Genomic DNA, 19475 nt, shown 5'->3' on the forward strand with positions numbered 1-19475 from the left:
ATATAGTTCATGAACACAAACAAAGGCAAGTTAACTAAAGTGTTATTGTAATGCTTTCTTCCTTTCTTCTCAGAGTTCTTATTTATACAATCACTTTAACTACAGCTACGATAAGGGTTCTTACTTTTTATGTGAAAGTTGATCAACTTGTTATGACCTGCTGGAATTTGAAATTTGAAGTCTATAAGCAAACAGACTGTTTATCTGCAGTCTAGAGACGCAGCCAACCGTTTATAAGCCATTAGACCTTTGAGCTAGTTTGCCTTGTTGTCCAGCAGAGACCAGTCCAGTTGACCTGTCAGTAAACAAGATTAAGCCAGTAATGTTGTTGTTTGGTGGAGGACACTGGTGAGCAAAGCTGTCCTGAGTGGACAATAATGACACCAAAGCCCCTGAAAAACGCTGTATTGAAGTATTTTTGGTAAAGTAACTAACAAAGTCAAGGCTGGTTGTGGTCTTTGTACAAATTTGAATTCATCCAAGTGACATTAATTTCAAATTCATTTCAAGTGACAGCCCTACTGATACAGAATTTTGAGGCTGAAAAAATGTCGACGTATTGAGTTTATATTTTTCAAGGTGTACCATTCATTTAGAGCACTGATGAATATATATATACATATACTGTTTGGTTATTTATAGCACCACATTTTTGGAGCGCAGAGTGGACTCTGGGCACAGACGGAGCATCAGATTGTCAGGCGCAGTTTATTGCGTTTGCTCTTAAAGTTTGCTTTCACTCGCCTCTGAAGCAGCTGCTCCTATCATCTATCAATCTGATCTGATCAGCTCTGGTTGGATCAACTAATGAATTATCCACCTCACGACTCAAACTGCTGAGGGAAAAAAAACCAAAATTCGTGTTGCATTTATGGACCGGCAAAATCCTCAGAATTTAGAGAGGGGACACATAATGATACACAGGGAAACACACAGACAAAAAAAACATGAATAAATAAATTAACAAAAAAAAAAAAAACAATTAAAAAAAGTCCAGTATTCAAACATTTTGTCTGAAGTTTGAAATAATTTATTTAATTTCTTTGGATATAGGCTGTTCACTGTTTGGGGTCTAAGTGACTGCTATAACCTATATACCTATTAAAGCAGAAAGACATAGGAACTGTATGGCTAATATGCACTCCTCAGTATTTAATGTATCTTAAGTCACCTCTTCATCACAATATTAAAGAAGGTTATCACACATCACAGATTTTCCTGATAGTGTTCTGGCTAACATACACCGATCTCTAATATAATATTGACTGATTTATTGGTCTAGCTTTATTTCTCATTCTGTATGTCATATGGTACAATGGTGCATTCCTATAAAAGTGGCTGACTTGGTGAGGGATCGTCTTTGTCCTCTCTGGTGACGGTGTAACCGAAATTGTGTTTCTCTCTTCTCTCTCCCTGATTAATCTCCAGCTATAGGCAGCAATGGGTGCATTCCTGGACAAGCCGAAGACGGAGAAGCATAGTGCCCACGGTGAGGGCAATGGGCTGCGCTATGGCCTGAGCTCCATGCAGGGCTGGCGGGTGGAGATGGAGGACGCCCACACAGCTGTGGTGGGCCTCCCCCATGGACTCACCGACTGGTCCTTCTTTGCTGTCTATGATGGTCACGCAGGCTCCCGGGTGGCCAACTACTGCTCCGGCCACTTGCTGGAACACATCTTGTCAGGAGGGGCCGACTTCAGTTCTGGATCTGGCTCCGTGGAGGGCGTGAAGGACGGCATCCGCTCGGGCTTCCTGAACATTGACGAGTACATGCGTAGCTTCTCTGACCTGCGGCAGGGCCTGGACCGCAGTGGATCAACAGCAGTGTGCGTGTTGGTCAGCCCGACCCACCTCTACTTCATTAACTGCGGCGACTCGCGCGCCGTGCTGAGTCGAGACACCAAGGTGGGCTTCTCCACCCAGGACCACAAGCCCTGCAACCCCCGCGAAAAGGAGCGCATCCAGAACGCTGGCGGCTCAGTCATGATCCAGAGGGTAAACGGCTCCCTGGCTGTGTCCCGGGCCCTGGGGGACTACGACTATAAATGTGTGGATGGTAAGGGCCCCACGGAGCAGCTGGTGAGTCCTGAGCCTGAGGTGTGTGTGTTGGAGCGGGCGGCCGAAGGAGACGAGTTTGTGGTGCTGGCATGTGATGGAATCTGGGATGTCATGTCCAACGAGGAGCTGTGTGAGTTTGTCCGCTCACGACTCCTGGTGTGTGATGACCTGGAGAAGGTCTGTAACTCAGTGGTGGACACCTGTCTGCATAAGGTAAGCTTTCATTTCTCACGTGAGGTACATAAGAGGGGAAAGTGTAAACATGGTTACCTGCTTTAACTTGAACGTTAAATTGTTAAAATCCAGTGTGGTACATGTGACAGAGCTGCGTTACAAGTAGGACTAGAGAGTTCGACAGATTATTATGACGGGGATTCTGCTGGTTTTTATTGATATTAAAACAAATAAATTGTTAAATTGCTCCTGCAGACATGTTTTAATACTACTACTATTTTATTCAACATGGTTTCCCTACATAATAGTTAAAACAGCCTCAAAAGGTGCTAGAAGCAGATCTGCCCTTTATCCCTCATTGACGACTCGACGAGGTATAACTGCAGCTGGAGCAGCTTTGTGACCCACCCTCTAGCTACATGACTCGCCCATTATACCTACATGTCAGGCCAGGATCGCCCCTTTGGCCCAAAAATGGAAACCCCAACGAAAAATGCTAAGCTAGCGATTAGCTAGCTATGAAGTATTAGGTTAAAAGAGAGGCTGTCAAGGGTAGGGTAAGGGTTAGCGTAAGGCTACAACTCATTACTAAAAAGTGAATCGCGTCTTCATGTATTACGAATCATAAAGTGGATTATTGCGACATTTGGCTTCATATTTCACGACCGTGTTGCGTTGTTGCAGGGTTCAGATGTGCGTCAGTGGGTTTGTCTTGTATTAGTGGTGGGCACGGTTTGTAGGGGCATGTTGTGTACCCTACCATCAAATTGTATCTGCAGCTATACATGTCTCCTGCTGCTTGCAGTAGGTTTCACTTTCTCCAGTGCTGCTTGAGCGAGGTTGATATCATGCAACACGATGGCAAGCATTAGTGTTTGAAGAAACAGCCGTACATATTTGACCCAGACTCGGATGAGCAGTCTGTTGTGCACCAAAATCAGCGACTAGCAGACGTGTCAAAATGGTGGAAAGTGCAGTTAGCATCATACATTTTTTTATGTTGTGTGTTAGCTTGTTAGCTTGTGGGCTGCCTTGCAGTGGCTGACACAGTTATGGTTGTTAATAGTTGTGAAACATGCAATTATATCTGCTACGATGGGGTTTAGGTAGATAGTGGCAGGAAGCTTCAGGGTAAAACTGCATTCTCTACCATGTTTGCTGTCAAAACTTTCACTATGTTTTTTTTAATTAATCATTTTTCAAATATAACAGTACAATGTTCGTATACATATTTCATTATATAACATTGAAAAATGATCTAAGTATCGCATGTCAAACAGCAAAATCAAACGTAAAAGAAAAGACAAAAAATTGATGCATACATGAAATAGTATGAGGGAGATGATAACCTAGGTATAATACACCTTTTTTGTTTTGATTAAATATTATTTTACCAATTATTTGAGAGGTTGTAATAGCTTTTTTTATTTGTTGTTATCTAAACAGAGTCAAAGAGATATTGTAGTTCAACAACTCTGCTCTCAGTACTGACCTGATCTGCTGATCTGCACTGGAGGTTTCAGGTTTTTTTGCTGGTGTTGTGTCGAAGTTTGTTTGGTCAATATGTGTTTCCTGTATTAGACAGCGCTTGTGTTAGTGACGTACCTAATCTAGCTTGCTGGGTGTATGTTTGAGTCTCAGATTTTAGGGAAGTGCGCAGACACTGCTCCCTTCAATGGAAAAATGTAAAAACATCTCTCGACTGATAATGTAAATAATAATGAAAATTATAAAATAAGTCTATCATAAAAAACCACATCAGAAGTTTACAAAATGATGTGGTTGTTCAGTAAAACTTAACTCATCTCACAGTGAGAGATCGTATAAATCAGGTGATGAATAATGCATCATTGCTCTCACTTCTGTCCCTGCCCATTGCTTCTCAACTATCGATCCAAGAAAAAGCAAGAATCACTTTTTTCCTCAGCTGAACTTGTCCACCGCTCGATCCACATCTTGGACTTTTTGCCTCCTGTGTATCATCTATTTTGTCTGAGTACTCTAAGAACCAGCAAGTGCACAGCAGCCTAGTTATTTTTACCTTCCTAGATGGGTTATCTCAAGTAACAGCCACACGCTGTCATAAATCACCTCTGCTGCCACTGCCTTTTGTGATGTATGTGACACTGTACATTTACAGAAAGTTACTTTGACCACGTTGACTTTTACAAGGTAATGACAAGGTGACTACCCACTGGTTTAAGGCCAGATCTGTGTCTTGTTTATAGGCTAACTGTCTATGTGTCCTATAAATGCCAGTTAATATGCTGTCCAGTGTGCTTGAGTTGTTTATGAATAAAGATCTTAGAGCTGGAGTGATTTGTCAATTAACAGAGAATTAATCTCTTAAAATGCATCCAACGTACTCTGACTGTTAAAAATCCTTTATTAATACATGGATATCCAACACGTTTCGACTGGAGAGTCTTCATCAGAGTCTTTGTCAGAGAATTTATCACCTTTTTCTTTAAGCAGAAATGCCAAATATTTGCCAATGCTAGTTTTCCTGTAAGCCTTTTCTGCTTTTCTTTGTCCCATTTGATCCTAAATTAAAGATTTTGGACGACCGATCTGACAAAATAAAATGTGAAGATGTCCCCTTGTGCTCTGGGAAAATATGATGGACACTGGTCACCATTTTCAAAATGTTTCATAGACCAAAATCAAAGTAATCGTCAAGTTAATCATTAATTTAAGTGGTTGGAATTATCCTCCAGTAACTCTGTGTCCAAAAGGTACAAGTTTTTATCGGTGACATGTCAAACTGTTTATTACGAGGTTGTTTTTCCATCATTTTTCTGTATTGAAGAAAATTTTGAGAACATGCTGTTAGCTTGTCTGCTGCTGTCTCCAGGTCACAAACTATCCGTCTATTATTATTGTAGAAACAGTTTAAGAAAAAGCAGCGTTTTCCGTAAAAGATCAAGAAAGACACACTTTCTTAAAGATGCCTTTTGGAGTTTTCTTGTGAACAGACGTTATATTAACATTCAGTGTTTCTCATTCTGTGTGTCCTTGAGGTTTAACAAACATGTTGAATACATTTCCTTTTGTAAAGATTTTTTTTATTTTTTACATTTTGGGACCTGCATTGTTTACATCCATGTTTACTTGCTTCTGTCTTTGCTGACACATTACTGCATATCTGGGCTATGACTGCCATTTGTAGACCAGGGATGTTCCGGGCGACTAATTTCCCTGTGGACTAAACAAAAATTTTAATTAAGACTAGTCGACTAGTCTAAGAAAAGGAAAGCGCTCAGAAAACAGTCAAAATTTAGCACAGGTTACTGTTAAGTATTTGAAATATTGTCCCAAAAAATATTGTGTGCATTAAGAGCCCTTTGAAGCCTTTAATCACAATCCTCAACAACCATGTCGGATTTTAAAAACGCTGCAGTATGAAACACTTTGCGCCGAACATGCTACCTTGTTTTCATTTTCTAGATCAAAGAACTGCCAAACCACGCTGGTTTTTTAAAGTAGTATCACGATATTTGAGGGTATACTTGCGATAACGATATTCTTGATGGTATGACAAGCTAGTAAAAAAAAAAAAAAAAAAAAGAAGTTATTTTGAATTTAAGAGAACAGAATTGCAACAAAATAAGTGATATAGTTTTACAGTTTGCCTTCAAATATTCAGTAAAAACTAAAATGATCTCATTTCTTTAGCTTGTGAACAACAGCAGTAACTCAGAGTGAGATTCAGATTCTGTATGCAATATTAACAGCTCAACAAAATAAAATCTACCACAAATTACACATTTAAACAGCTCCCAAATACAAAAAAATGTCCCCTGGGATCTATATATATAAACCAACAGGTGATTTCCTTCTTTTAGTAAAATCCTAAATGATTGTTTTTTCCACCTGGACCTTTATGCTCTGCCGTTTCTCCTCTAATCATCACGCTGTAACCTGTGACAGGCTGTTACGATACCACAACTATCACACATTCACATATATGGAGTTTTTGATCGAGCAGCGCGCGTCACATAGGTTTACATTACCAAAGGTTTATGACAAAATCACTTGACAACACCGACTCCTGTGTGCGCACGGTGAGAGAGGAGAGGGAGAGACGCTGTGCTGCTGCCAGAGGAGCTGCTGAATGAGTTCCCTCTGAGCGATAACCCACTAAAAGAGTCTGAAAAGTTCGGGGCTGTTCATAAAACATTCAGGACGCCACAGTTTATTCCACATTACTGAGGCGGCTGCTCTTTCTGGAACCACTGCGAGTTGCTAATAATTTTGCTTTCAGCTGTGCTTGTTGTTGCCATGGGTAACATACCCCGAATTGGCAGGACTGTGAATTGCATCAACCATGTGCTCAAACAAAACAGTGACCCACTCATTGAAAAACTGCTCCGTAGCGCTGCTAGAGGTGTTGTGATGAAAGTTTATTTTGGCTTCAGCTGGCATTTCATTATCGGATTTATTTGGTCTTTTTAAACTTAAATATGAATACCTGTATGGGTCAGAGTCCAATAGATATCAACCTATGTTACTGCCAGCTACTCTCACTTCTTACATACACTGTTCTGGATACTCTGCACTGGAAAGCTTTGGTTGTTTGTTAAAATAAAAACACTGCTGGCTATATGCTTTTGATTCACATTGATAGGGAAAGCCTTAAAATTCTTTTTAAACAATAAGTAGGAACATTACGCTGATTTTTAGGGTTGTGATACAGCCGGGGTCACATTCTAAAAAGAGCGATAGAATATCCCTGATGTCCTACACAGATTTAATTTGTTCTGTCTGTGCCTGTCCTCGTCCTGCAGGGGAGCAGGGACAATATGAGTGTGGTGCTGGTGTGTTTACCCGGAGCTCCCAAGATCTCAGAGGAGGCTGTGAAGAAAGAAGAGGAATTGGATAAGTACCTGGAGACCCGTGTTGAGGGTCAGCACATGCAACACACGCACACACATACAAACATAATAGACAATGCATTTGTTATAATAATCAGTTAAGGTAGAGTTAATCTAAACTTAGAGTCAAGGAGATTTAAAAATGCTGTGGTCTTGATAGTTTCTGTATTAGTTTCAGTGTATATCTGACTGTTTTCCTGCTGTTTAAACTATTACTGTCTGATATGCTGTGTTTGGTGTATTGTCATTTTAAACATATATGTGCTCAGTGGTAGTTAAATGCCCACACTGTTCTTTAGGTCCAGCAGTCTTTCAGTGCCTTCTTCAAAAATGTTTTTTAAAAAGGTTAAGTGAAACAAGAGGCCACATACTGTGCTCAGTTTCAGTTTACATAACCAGGGCAAAAAAAACATTCTTTAGGTAATACAAATATTTGAAATCAGTCTGACACACACACACACACACACACACTCTCTCACTCACACACTCGCAGTGATTTTTCCACTACTATGTGTGATTTCTCAGCCTCTGTAGAAAGAGGTAGTGGATTACAATACATATATTGTATTGTAACATGATCTCTCACAAACCCCTTGTCCTCTTTGTGTTTGTGTGTAGAGTTACTGGGGAACTGCGGGGAGGGGGGAGTCCCTGACCTGGTGTCGGTCCTGAGGAGCATTGCCACAGAGAACATCCCCAACCTTCCACCTGGCGGAGGCCTGGCCAGCAAGTAAATACACAGCCTGGAACAACATGCAGCTGCATTTTACACACAGAACATATCATTTAATATTATTGGATGACACAAAACATGATTTTGTTATGGCTTGGAAACTTGTAAAATTCATAACTTACCACCGAGATACTGTATCCTAATGTGCGGAGTGTGGATACCCAACAACCCGACAACAAATCAAGAATTTTGCTTGGGTTCGGCCCGCTTGACATGCTGCTGTGTTGTACTATGGCCTATTCAAGTGCTGGACTTGTTACTTACGTTTGTTATTTTACGCCTGCTCCGCTCCAATTGAGTGTGTGTGCTGTGCCGTGCTGCGTTTCTGTGCAAGCGGTGTGTTTGACTGTGCATAACAGCAGCCTTTTGATGGTCATTTACACACTGTTCATAACAGTAACTATGTCAGGTAACAAACTGCGTCGGGCTCAGGTCGGGTTGAAGGTCAAGGTCAAGGTCAAATTTATTTATATAGCACATTTAAAAACAACCAGAGTTGACCAACGTGCTTCACAAGCATAAAAGAAACTAACAAAACACAGAAACACAGGGCAAACAAACAAAAACAATATGTGGAGTCGAGATGTCAAAGATCAGCTCACATTAAAAGCCAAAGGAAAAAAGGTACGTCTTTAGTAAAGTGTTGAAAGATTCAGCGGTCTGAGCAGTTATTATCTGCGTGGGTAAACTACTCCAAAGGTTAGGAGCAGCCACAGAAAAAGCTTGGTGACCTCTGTTGTTCGGACTTAAAAATCAGAAAGTCTGTCGGGAGTCAGGCCGGGCTCGGTTATAATTGTCTCGAACTCGGGTGCGGTCAGGAAAATGCGCCCCGAGTCATGCTCTACTATTGTGCACACAAGTCAAAAAATTTTTCAACCTAGTTCGAAATGACTTGAAAAAGTGATATGAGAGATCAGCCAAAACATTAAAACCACTGACAGTTGAAGTGAATAACATTGATCATTTTGTTACAATACAGTGTTGTGCTGGGAAACCTTTGGTCCTTCCATTCATGTGGATGTCACTTGACGCACTACACCCATCCAAACGACATTACCGATAAAGTACACCCTATTGGCAATTGCACTCCCTGATGGCAGTTGCACCATGCCACACCACAAAAACTGCTCAGGAATGGCGGGGCAGACATGACTATGTTTAAGGTGTCAACCCGGCCTCCAAAATCCATTGGGCATACCAGTACCTTACCCCACAACTCACAGGACTCAAAGGATCCGTCAACAACGCCTTGGTGCCAGACAACACAGGACACCCCCAGAGGTCCAGGCTCCATGCCTCGACAGGTCAGAGGCTCCACTTTAGATCGGACTTGGCTCTGACCCGTCGAGGCCTGGACAAAGGACCTCTGAGGTACTGGTTTTTCTTGCAGATGCTCGATCAGATTGGGATCTGGGGAATTTGAATGCCAGGTCGATGTCTTGAGATCTCGTAAAGGGCGTAAAGGGGCGTCCACACGAATGCCAGGACCAAAGGTTTCCCAGCAGAACATTGCATTGTGTTGAAATGATCAATGCTATTCACTTCACCTGGCAGTGGTTTCAATGTTTCTGCAGTAATGACATTTTTCTGTGCTTTGGAGGCGTGTTCATGTGTTTTGAGGTGGGAAAAATATTCTTTGTAACATAGGTCAGCATGTCACAGAGGCAAGACTGTAGAATCAAATGGCCGCAGTTTGGAGGGGCCGCCGCAGCTTTCCATAGCCGATGCACGGCAGCTCGATACAGACTGCACTTTGCCGCTGTGTGGTGTGTTTTCGACACAGAGTATATCTTTGGATTTAGGTCTGTTTGTCAGACTAAAAAGGCAATTTGAAGATGTCAGTCACCTTAAGCTTAGGGAAATTTGATATGTATTTTAAACAGTTTACTGATGTTTTATAATTTATTACACAAGAAAATAATCAGCAGATTAATTGATAATGTCAGTAATCGTCAGTTGCAGCCTCTGTCACACTGAGCCAAGCTTGGTCGCACACAGGCAGTTGCGTCCACTCCGACACGGGCAACACACGTGCACTTAAAAACTCCCAAACGTGCAGATAACAGTCCTCAAAACACTTACGAGTTCAGATTCATAAAGAGATTCTGTAGTCTCTTTATGCGCCAGTAGCGGATATTCAAGTATCGACTGAGTTGCTTTCTTAGTTCCATTAAAATTTTAATCAATACACATTTGCAGAGAATCAACAGAGACTGTTTGTGTTATATGGGGAATCATTCTCCTGTCTAAGCAGCGAGCTGTGTGTTGTTTGTGTTTGCAGACGGAGTGTGATCGAGGCGGTGTACAACAAGCTGAACCCTCACAGAGAAGAGGAAGGGGTGAGTCGATCACTCTCTAAACCCCTCACCCCTCCCACCTTTCACCCCCACCTCAATATGACCTTGTAAACACACACCAGCCCAAACAAGGACACTCTTTTGTGTGTGTGTGTGTGTGTGTGTGTGTGTGTGTGTGTGTGTGTGTGTGTGTGTGTGTGAGAATGAACTTGATTTAAGTGTGAAAGAGGGTGGAGGATAGACTCAGCAGCATAACCTTTGCAAGCTCAGTGAAACTCATTGGACTGTACGTTGAAAAACATTGAAGAGGTGAAGTCAGATTAAATTTGTATTTATCGTTGAAATAGTGGATACTATACATGAAGAGATCACACTTGCGTACGTCACAGACCCATCTTCAACACAGATTCAGTGTGAGCACAGAGAAACTTTCCTCCTTCAACAGATTAAAACAAAAACAGTCTTCTATTGTAAAATGCTACACTTAAATCATTCTGCAGAGTGAGATAACAATAAGAACGACTTTTTGAGTGCAGGGGGCTTTAATTGATAGGTTAAATACATTGTTCACAATGCTGATAGAGAGTGGATACCTGAAGCGTACAGAGTAAGTAAAATGTGTCCAAATAGCAAGGCAAAGTTACCTTTGTGAACGACTTTTATTGTCAAATATCTAACTCGAACTTCAGAATCGGGGCTCAAAGGCAAAACCCCAGTGCACTGCTTGTCCCTGCCACTTAGCCCAAACCCCTCTGTTTTGCATGTTCACGTCTAAGGTAAGGGTGCTTTGATTCTCATTGTGACAGAAGGGTAGGGCGAAGTGTTAAGCGGGATTTATACTTCTACATCAAATCAACGACACACCTACAGTAGGCTCTGCATCGATGTTGACCCTACACCGTACCCTACGCTGTAGTCTGACGTGCACCTCCCCAGAAATGTAACTACAAGTCGCAGCGACGCAGACCTCCTGTCTGTTTCTGTAAGCTGAAACCATTTCCCTCAGTTGTTTTGTCAGTGAACCTTGTGAATTGTAATGGAGCCGAAATTTGTAATGTTACCTTTGTTAAATGTCCCTGTTGTTGCTGTTTATATGAGTAGAGGAAAAGTCCGCTAGCTGCCAGGCTAATTTGTACAATGTAAAATGCCATAGGCTCGTGCTAAAAAGATTAGCATGTTGTATTTGTGGGGAAAATGTGTCCAGCAACTTTGTGTTTAATGTGTGTTTTGAATCAATTAAACTTTACAGCACTTAACAGAAACCTCCGCCGCCGACTAGTGTTTTGGAGGTGTAACTGCAGAGTGACACAGACACACCACCACACAAGTATAAATGCTCACAACGGCGTTGGCCATGTATATAGGCCACGGCGTAGGCTCTGCCGCACAAGTATAAATCCCGCTTTAGGGCCACATGGCCCTCCACACAGAGGATATTCTGAGGCAGACTCCAAACCAAGTGTTACGAGAAATCGGCTGCACAAGCAACAAAAAACCTCCACAAATCTGTTTTCTTCATTGATGAAGATTGTAAAATTGCAATAACCATTATCTTATCATAGCTTGATGTTGTTTCAGTGAAGTATGGTTCTTTTCTTTAGAACAAGCACGACAAAAGAAATTGTTAATATGCCGATATCTCGGTGGCTAACTAGCTAGCTAGCCAATGTTACATTGTTATTGCTGATTTGTGCATGACAGTCCCAGATTTTGACACATTTCTATTTTGCATTTCCTCCCTTCAATGGCATATGACAACCAAAATTGAACTTAGGTCCAGCAGTGACCAGAGCATCGGAGCGGAGCGGGTGAAAATTTCCGCTCCTCGCTCGCAGACCTCTCAGTTTTCGCCACTCGTCCGCTCCGCTTGGTTCTGTGCATTCTTCGCTCCGCTCCACTCCATCATAAATTTTATCCCTCTCCACTCGCTCACCACTCCACTCAAAAAAACTGCGTTGTACTAACCTAACCTGTAATCTTCTATTCAAAAATAAAACATGAGCTTGGTAGATTCTCCGGGGAAGCCCTCTCCCTGCAATTAGGGACTGTTCTACACGGTACCGCTGTCGGCAGGGTGGAGTCAAAGTGTAGAGGAGACGGACCGGGTTAAGCGGCCGGCCTCCGGGGAAGCCCTCTCGCCTCTCCCCACAGTTAGGGACCATTCTCCAAGGTACCACTGCTTCTCTTCTCAGTTTCTTTTCTGAAGTACACAGTAAACTCCATAGTTTTGAAAGAAAATAGCGTGGGTGTGCAAGATGCATTCTGGGTGGGGCATGAGCGACCGGAGCGAAATTGGAGTGAGAGATAAGGCTCCGCTCAACCTTTAAAAAAAAAAAAACAACACAAAATCCGTCCGCTCCCCACTCCGCTCCGCTCACATGTTCTGGCAGTGACGTTGCTACACTTGTTACTGCTGCTCAGTGCAGACGACTGGTAGGATAGGATCTTGGGTTGCTAACATCGGCCTACAGAGCACCGATTCTGGCCTGGTAATGAAGCAGCATTCTTTCTTATTTGCTGATGTGTTTGATTGATTGTTTGCGTGAAACTCAAGCTGTGACGACGGCAAAAGGTTGCCTGTAGCCCAGGCAAGAGAAATCACCACAGCAGAAGACGGCATATACTGTTTATGTAAATGCCAGCATCAGTGACTACAGGTGACGTATCAGGGTCTTGAAGGGTTGTCCCATTTTAAAGGGGAAGACCTCAGTTACTACCCCTTGTAACTCTACTCCGAGGGGCAAGGTGGCACTCGAATAAGGAGGGGTAAAAATAAGAAATTGGATTGGGCCAAAATCTCTAAAAAATCATACATTGTCTAGGAGATAATATCACATCCATCACCTTAAAGAAATAGCTGTCAAGGCTAACGGAACTTTAGAAATGCATTTCTTATTCTAAAGAAGAGATCAGTGTCAGGTTTCCAACAGCCAGGGAGGGTCTGATGTGATGGTGAAGGTGTGTTTATGTATGAGGGCACGTGAGGTTATTTGTCATATTAATTTCAGTGGAGTCTTGACTTGCAGGCTCTTTTCTCTGGGCTGTGTGGGTGCTGACCAACCTCCCCCCTCCCTCTCTGTTACACCATACAGCGAATATCACAAAGGGTTTTTGGTCACAGGGTCAGAGGTAGCGTTTGCATGGGCTTGTCCGACTGGTGCAGCAATGTCTCTGACATCGTCACGCTAGTGTGTGGTAGATATTTGATGTGAGTATTATGCCGCTGCTTGTTAGTGTATGTAAGTGTGCGTGTGTGTGTGTGTGTTTGACCATGGAGTGTGCCTGCAGAGTCTGACCCCTGGCGTGTCACCTCAGGCCTGTGCGGGGGGAGAGGAGGAGAGTGAGGAGGGAGGTGGCAGCACGGCGGCTCATCTGCTGGAGGCACTGCGGCAGTTCCGCCTGCACCACCGGGGGCAGTACCGCACGGTGCTGGAGGAGTCCCTGGCCGCCTACCACCTGCGGGGGGAGAGCGCTGCGGAGGGAGCAGGGGAGGGCAGGAGGACCTCCGACGACGACGACGATGACGGCCAGCAGCAGACTGCCTCCCCTCCCACTCCCCCCTCGCCCCCGCCCTCACCTGCCACTGCAGAGCTGGAGGCCAGCCCAGATGTGCCCGTCCCTGATCCCTACTCTGACTGAGCACCCGCCCGCATACCAACCCACCCGCCCACCCAACCGACCCCAGAGCTCTAGTCAGACGTGCTATGACCTCTCCTCCTCTTTCCTTCATCACAGAACTTGAATGGACACACCGGCCACTTCCTGCTTCATCACAGTCTGCAGCTACAGCCACTGTTGCCATTCATGAATATTTTAATAATGCAATGGAAATAAAAACGGCCCCTCTGTCTATTCAAGTTCTGTCTCCGAGCCACATATATACCTTCCTCCTAATGAGGACCCTTCCTTTTGTTTCCCCTGTCCTCTGACCACCTCCGCTTGGATTCCTAAACTTGCCAGCCACTTTTACAACCTGACCACACAGACTGATGTTTACAATAGAAGAGAATCAGTAACAAATCATTATTACATGCAAAAGTGGCTGGCGAGGCAAAAATGAACGTTGCTCTTCATGGCCTACATTTACCAGTATTGGCTTCTGGCTGATTTCCCACTTGACCCCCCCTACCCCCCCTTCCCTTTCAGCCTCAACCCCCTCCCACACACACCTGCTTACAGTGGACGAACTGACAGAGAAAAGGAGCGGAGACCCTCTGAGCTGCAGCTGTGTTCAACACACTGCACTGTCTGCAGGCCTGCCCCATCTACAGACTCAGAACACACTCTTTTGCGTATATGTATGTATGCGTGTTTGTATGTCTGCATGAGTTTGAGTGATGGAGAAAGAGGCCAATCATCACTACTGAAATGTTTTCTGGTAGCGGGTGGTACTTGATTGTTAGCCCACTTATCGGCAAGTTTAGCAGTCTGGGTACTGAAAAACTGGGCAGTCTAACTCCACAGCGACTCTTTCATAGGTGGGTGTACACTTGTAGTTTGAGTGGCATTTCATTTAAATCATACCGTCACCACATATCCCAAATTCCATATCACTGCATTTTAATACACTGCCTCACAGTCACCCACAAAGAGGTTAAAATGTGTTTCAGGTTGTTGTTATTCAGGTGAATTTATATGTCAGTAACACTCAACTATACTAGTTCGAGGTGACTAAAGGGGCCATAAAAGTAACGTTTGTTTAAATTAAAACAAGTCTGTAGCCACTCTAGCAACCGTGTAAGGCTGTAAAGTTCATAACTAAATTATTGCAGAGAAATCAGACCAGTGCTAGACGAAATGTCGTTTTGTTTGCTGTTTGTACAGTGTGTCATTTTTTCTTAGACATACAGCATCTTGTTCAAATTGTGTGACGTGGTTCGGCTTGTCAGGGTTAGCTGCAAACTGCTGTGAGCGAATCATAGCTAATAGTTCCATAGAGATCGCTCCATAGAACAGCTCAGGGAAGAAGCTGCGGTCTCCTCATTAATGCTGGTTTGGGAGGTCAGACTGATTTATAATTGCCAAAACAACCAATAAGTCTTCATTCATAAACTCTTTTCTCTTGTTAAACTGAAAAAAAGAGGTTGAAGACATTTCAGATGCAGCATGAATCTCACTCGTTTGTCGCGTTTGTTGAAATTTATTTTCAAGTGTAGCGTGGGCTCATTGTTGCCTGGGCAATCAGCGCAAATGTGAGACTTACGCTTTATCAGTAGTCAAACTGTGTTTTTCGCTTCTACAAAATAAAAGACTCAAAAGGGTGAAGACTAAATGGTTGAATGCCTTTGTGCAGGTTAACAACTTTTGGATTTTAAATGCGATCGAAGACGTGTTAGCATTATAGCGCTAGCTGTTTTTAGCTGAATACTAATGGCATCACTAGTAACATGCTATTGTTAGCATTCGTCTCTGAGCACAGCTGCACTTAAAGGGATAGTTTGGATTTTTTAGATTTATAAGGTACTTATCCATAGTCATTGTATTGCATACAGTAGATGTCTGTCGGCATGCCTCCAGTTTGGAGAAGCAGATGGGAGTACTGCCACAGAAGCGAAACAGTGTACTGCTGTAGATGGGGACGTTAGCAAAACCCACCTAAGCCACCTAAAAAAATCAAAATCAATTTAGGTGTGCGATATATTAAGAATATTTTTGAACACTTTACCCTGCTGTCAGGGGGTGCTGAAGCCGTTGTGTCCATTCATGTTCTCTTTAAAGCCAAAGAGCTGCTGGTCTACCACTGCCTCAGTCGGTTAGTTTATGCGTCATTGTGTGACTTTTGTGAATGTGAACTTATAAAACATTAATGTCACACAATAAGACAGACATGCTGTCCGTTCAAGGCAGCGTTAGACCAGCAACTCGCCTGTCCTGTGAGGTAAAACTACTGTTGTTGTTAATGCAGTCTGGCCTTGAAGAGAGCCATATAACGGCTTCAGTTCCCCCGTCGGAAATTGCTGTCTGACCGCAAAGTGAAGCTGTGAAAATAATTTCAACGTTGCAACACTTGAACTGATATTGACTTTTTTAGGTGGCTAAATTGCGTTTTTCTGCTGCCTGCATTCACAGCAGTATTGCTTTACTTAAGTGTCGGTACTCCTGCCTGCTTCTCCAAACTGGAGGCGACATGGACTGCCATGGATCAGTATCTTGTACAACCTCACGTCAAAACACCTAAACTATCCCTTCAAGTGAAGCTGTTCTGACAAAGTAAATCTTAGACAGATTAGAGTTGAACAGAGTCTAACTGTAGAGCTGAATCCGAGAAATTTAAGATGGGGAAAATGAAGTCAGTAGACGCGACGAACTGTCCAGCTTTAGGTAACAATGTGGCCTTTCTTTCGGCGACACCCTCAGGCTAACAGATTCAATGTGCGGCTTACATTACATCCCTACTGTCATACTGCTAGCGCGGCTGAAAATGTCCACTGTAGTCATTCTCACGTTTAGCACCTGTGCCATCGATTACACCTGGAATCAGTGTCTTTTATACGAGATGACTGTGTGAGCATCAGAGTAAAGCAGATCTCCAGTGCTCTTGCTGACAGCCGCTGGTAGTGACTGCGGCAGGATGTGTTTCAGCTTGATAAAATCCCACACGCAGTATATTTAATTCCTCACAGGTTATGACATCGTCTGTTCCGAACACAATCTGGAACTCTCGCCTCATTGTCAAAGTTTGATTCGAACAGACTGAACCTACAGCGTTCATTCTTCTTTGAAAGCAGGTAGAGGGTTATTGTAAGTCTATATAAAGCCCAGTACCCAGTGACCCTGGTAATGCATGCACTGCACTTATCTTTTCAATATCTAAGGCACTTAACTATCGGAGGGGAGGTTATGCTAAACACTCCGCGTATGTATGTCTGTATGTGTGTTTGTGTATGTATGAGTTGCATTTGTATGCGGTTACGTGGGCCAAATCAGTCCCACCCACACAGTTAAAATGACAAATGAACAAATAAAAATGATTTGAGGTATAATGCCATGATTTGTGTCAAGTTTGTGAGTATTTCTGGATGTAATCTGACTGTACAGATGTGTTTCTTGTCTTCTGGTCCTGTCAAATGTGTCATACCTTGCAAATGTGTAGGTTAGGGGAACAAAAAAAGCAGGAAAAGTCATATTTTCCCTTTTTAAATTGGCTTGCATGTCACCAAAAATCATGAGAATCGCTGTCACAGCCTGAGGTAAAGTGGTAGCATTTGACACAGGACCATTCCCTGAAACTTGTAGTGGAATTTTTCAGTGTTTCTACCATATTTAATGTGTTGTATATGTTTCTGTGTAGGCTGTGAAGTTTCCAGCTCGAGCAGAAAATATACCCTCACCTTCCTTGCCCTCCCCTGTCAGCTTTTAGCTCCAGCCTCGACTCGTAATTTCATCTCAGCAGCTCAAAGACGTTTTAATCTGTCGTCTCCTTTAAAACAATAGCAGCAAAACTAAACGCCTGCCGCTGCGTTGCATGAGCTGGCGGCGACGAGCGGAGGGGGAGCTGCGTAGACTATAGGGACTCCATTCTCTCCATTTCTCCCCTGTTTTTCAGTCTGACAGTTGGCCTCGTGATTCTCCGCAAGGTGAGTCATCAGAGGTCTGGGTTCTGGTTGTGTTAACATACAGGCTGGGCAGGGGAATAATGTCACTGTCTTTCACCATTATCCATCAGTCTGAGTAGATAAACGAGGGCAGTGAGGTTCAACATTATTTAAGGCATCAGGAGCTGTATCTTAAAACTGTGTGCTCCAGAAGACGCAGAAAAAAAAACCCTAACACACCTCTCTCCATCTCTTTCTCCTTTTTACTCACCCAGAGCGCCGGTGAGCTGGAAGACCCCTGGTAGCCGTGGTAACGACCCCTGTCTCCTCCCGGTGATCGGTGCATCCGCCCCGAGGAGGAGTGTCTCTCCATTGCGCCATGTCTTTCTCCACTAAAAAGAGGACATGTGGTGTGTGTTGGAGTGCGTGAGTGTGCGTATGTTGGTTGTGCATGTGTGTGTGTGTGTGTGTGTGCAGCAGTGGGACAAAGACGACGACGACAACAACTACACACGCATACTGCTTTAAACCTGGAGGAAAACAAAAAATCACTTTTCAGAAATGTCAAGATTTTATGAACTGAAACATTGTGATGGTAGAGATGATTTTTACCATTGAGGTGTTTTATTTTTCTTTTCTTGAATGTTGACATCGAACACCTGACTTCACGATGACCTAAGGACCTATAGCGTGCGCGTATGTTTGTGTGTGCGAGAGAGAGTTTGTGTGTGAGAGTGTTTTGAGGAGGGCCAAGAGAAGACAGACGGTGCATAAAGACTTTGTATGTAATTCTTCTTCTCCTGGACTTTTTTTTTTTTTTTTTGTGCTCCTGAGTCTGATATTTGCCTAACACCTTTGCTTCTCCCCTCTTAAAAAAAGACACACACACTCTCTCTAACACACACAGACACATCATTTAAAAAAACAAAAAAACAAAACAAAACATAAACACCCCCCCACCCACCCTCACTTCCACCTGTGCACGTATGTGATGTGCCACCTTCGCAGGGCACTGCATGAGGACTTTGGTTCTACATGTACAGCTACGTGGTTTTCTAGTCGACCCGGATGGACAGCCATTGGTTGAGACTGACTGAACCCGAAGGCTGATTGGCTCCTGCCGTGTGAGAAGTGGAAATGATTTGGATTTTTTTTAATTTTTTTTTTTTTTTTGTTGTTGTTGATACTATTAGGATAATGACGATGATAATCATGATGGGGAAAAATGGGAGGTTATCTAGTTCACTGAAGAGCCGAGTGCAAGTTGGACTCATGGAGGCGGGGTGGTGGGTCGGGTGGGGGGTTTTGGGGGGGGGCGGGCGGGGCTGGTGTATCACTGGTTGGACTTAGGGCAGGAGGGTGGTGGGTCAAACGGGCTTCCCCACCTCCCTCCCCACCATCATGGTTGGAAGTACACATGACGGCGGACTGTCCTGACAGAGGAAAGTTTTTTTTTTTTTTTTTTTTTTTTTTTTTAAATGTTGTCCATGAGGTTACTAGCTGCTCGCTATGTAGAGTGAGTGAACTCCCTGTTTTAACCCTGTTCCTGGTTCTCAGACTGCATTGGTAATGTTTGTATTGCTGTTGTTTGATTGCACTCACATTTGATTACAGAAAGCGTCTATATATGAAATAAAATACCTGCCAAGGATCCGGTGGTGGCTGCGTATTTTCATGAGAGGCCGTGTCATCTCTGGGTGTTTGTGTTCGTCCGTGTGGCCTTTTCCTTTTCTACTTTCAGACGCCGGTATCACGAAGCGAGACCGGTCAGACCATAGACTGTTGACGTCACCCATTGGTTTGT

The 19475-nt window shown here is 43.4% G+C and overlaps 1 protein-coding gene across 2 annotated transcripts in view; it reads left to right on the top strand.

Moving 5' to 3' along the window:
• Positions 1-18949, top strand: part of ppm1bb (protein phosphatase, Mg2+/Mn2+ dependent, 1Bb) — a 32413-nt gene extending 13464 nt beyond the window's left edge. The window contains exons 2-6 of one of the 2 annotated variants that reach the window (XM_049564133.1): positions 1429-2271; positions 7020-7137; positions 7725-7836; positions 10121-10178; positions 17947-18949. In XM_049564133.1, the coding sequence (XP_049420090.1) occupies positions 1441-2271; positions 7020-7137; positions 7725-7836; positions 10121-10178; positions 17947-17976 (1149 nt within the window). In that variant the 5' untranslated portion in view covers positions 1429-1440 and the 3' untranslated portion in view covers positions 17977-18949. The other variant, XM_049564132.1, reaches the window with a different exon arrangement.
• The last annotated feature ends 526 nt before the right edge of the window (positions 18950-19475 follow it).

The sequence above is a fragment of the Epinephelus fuscoguttatus genome, linkage group LG20 (genome assembly GCF_011397635.1).
Source record: "Epinephelus fuscoguttatus linkage group LG20, E.fuscoguttatus.final_Chr_v1".
Lineage (NCBI taxonomy): Eukaryota > Metazoa > Chordata > Actinopteri > Perciformes > Serranidae > Epinephelus > Epinephelus fuscoguttatus.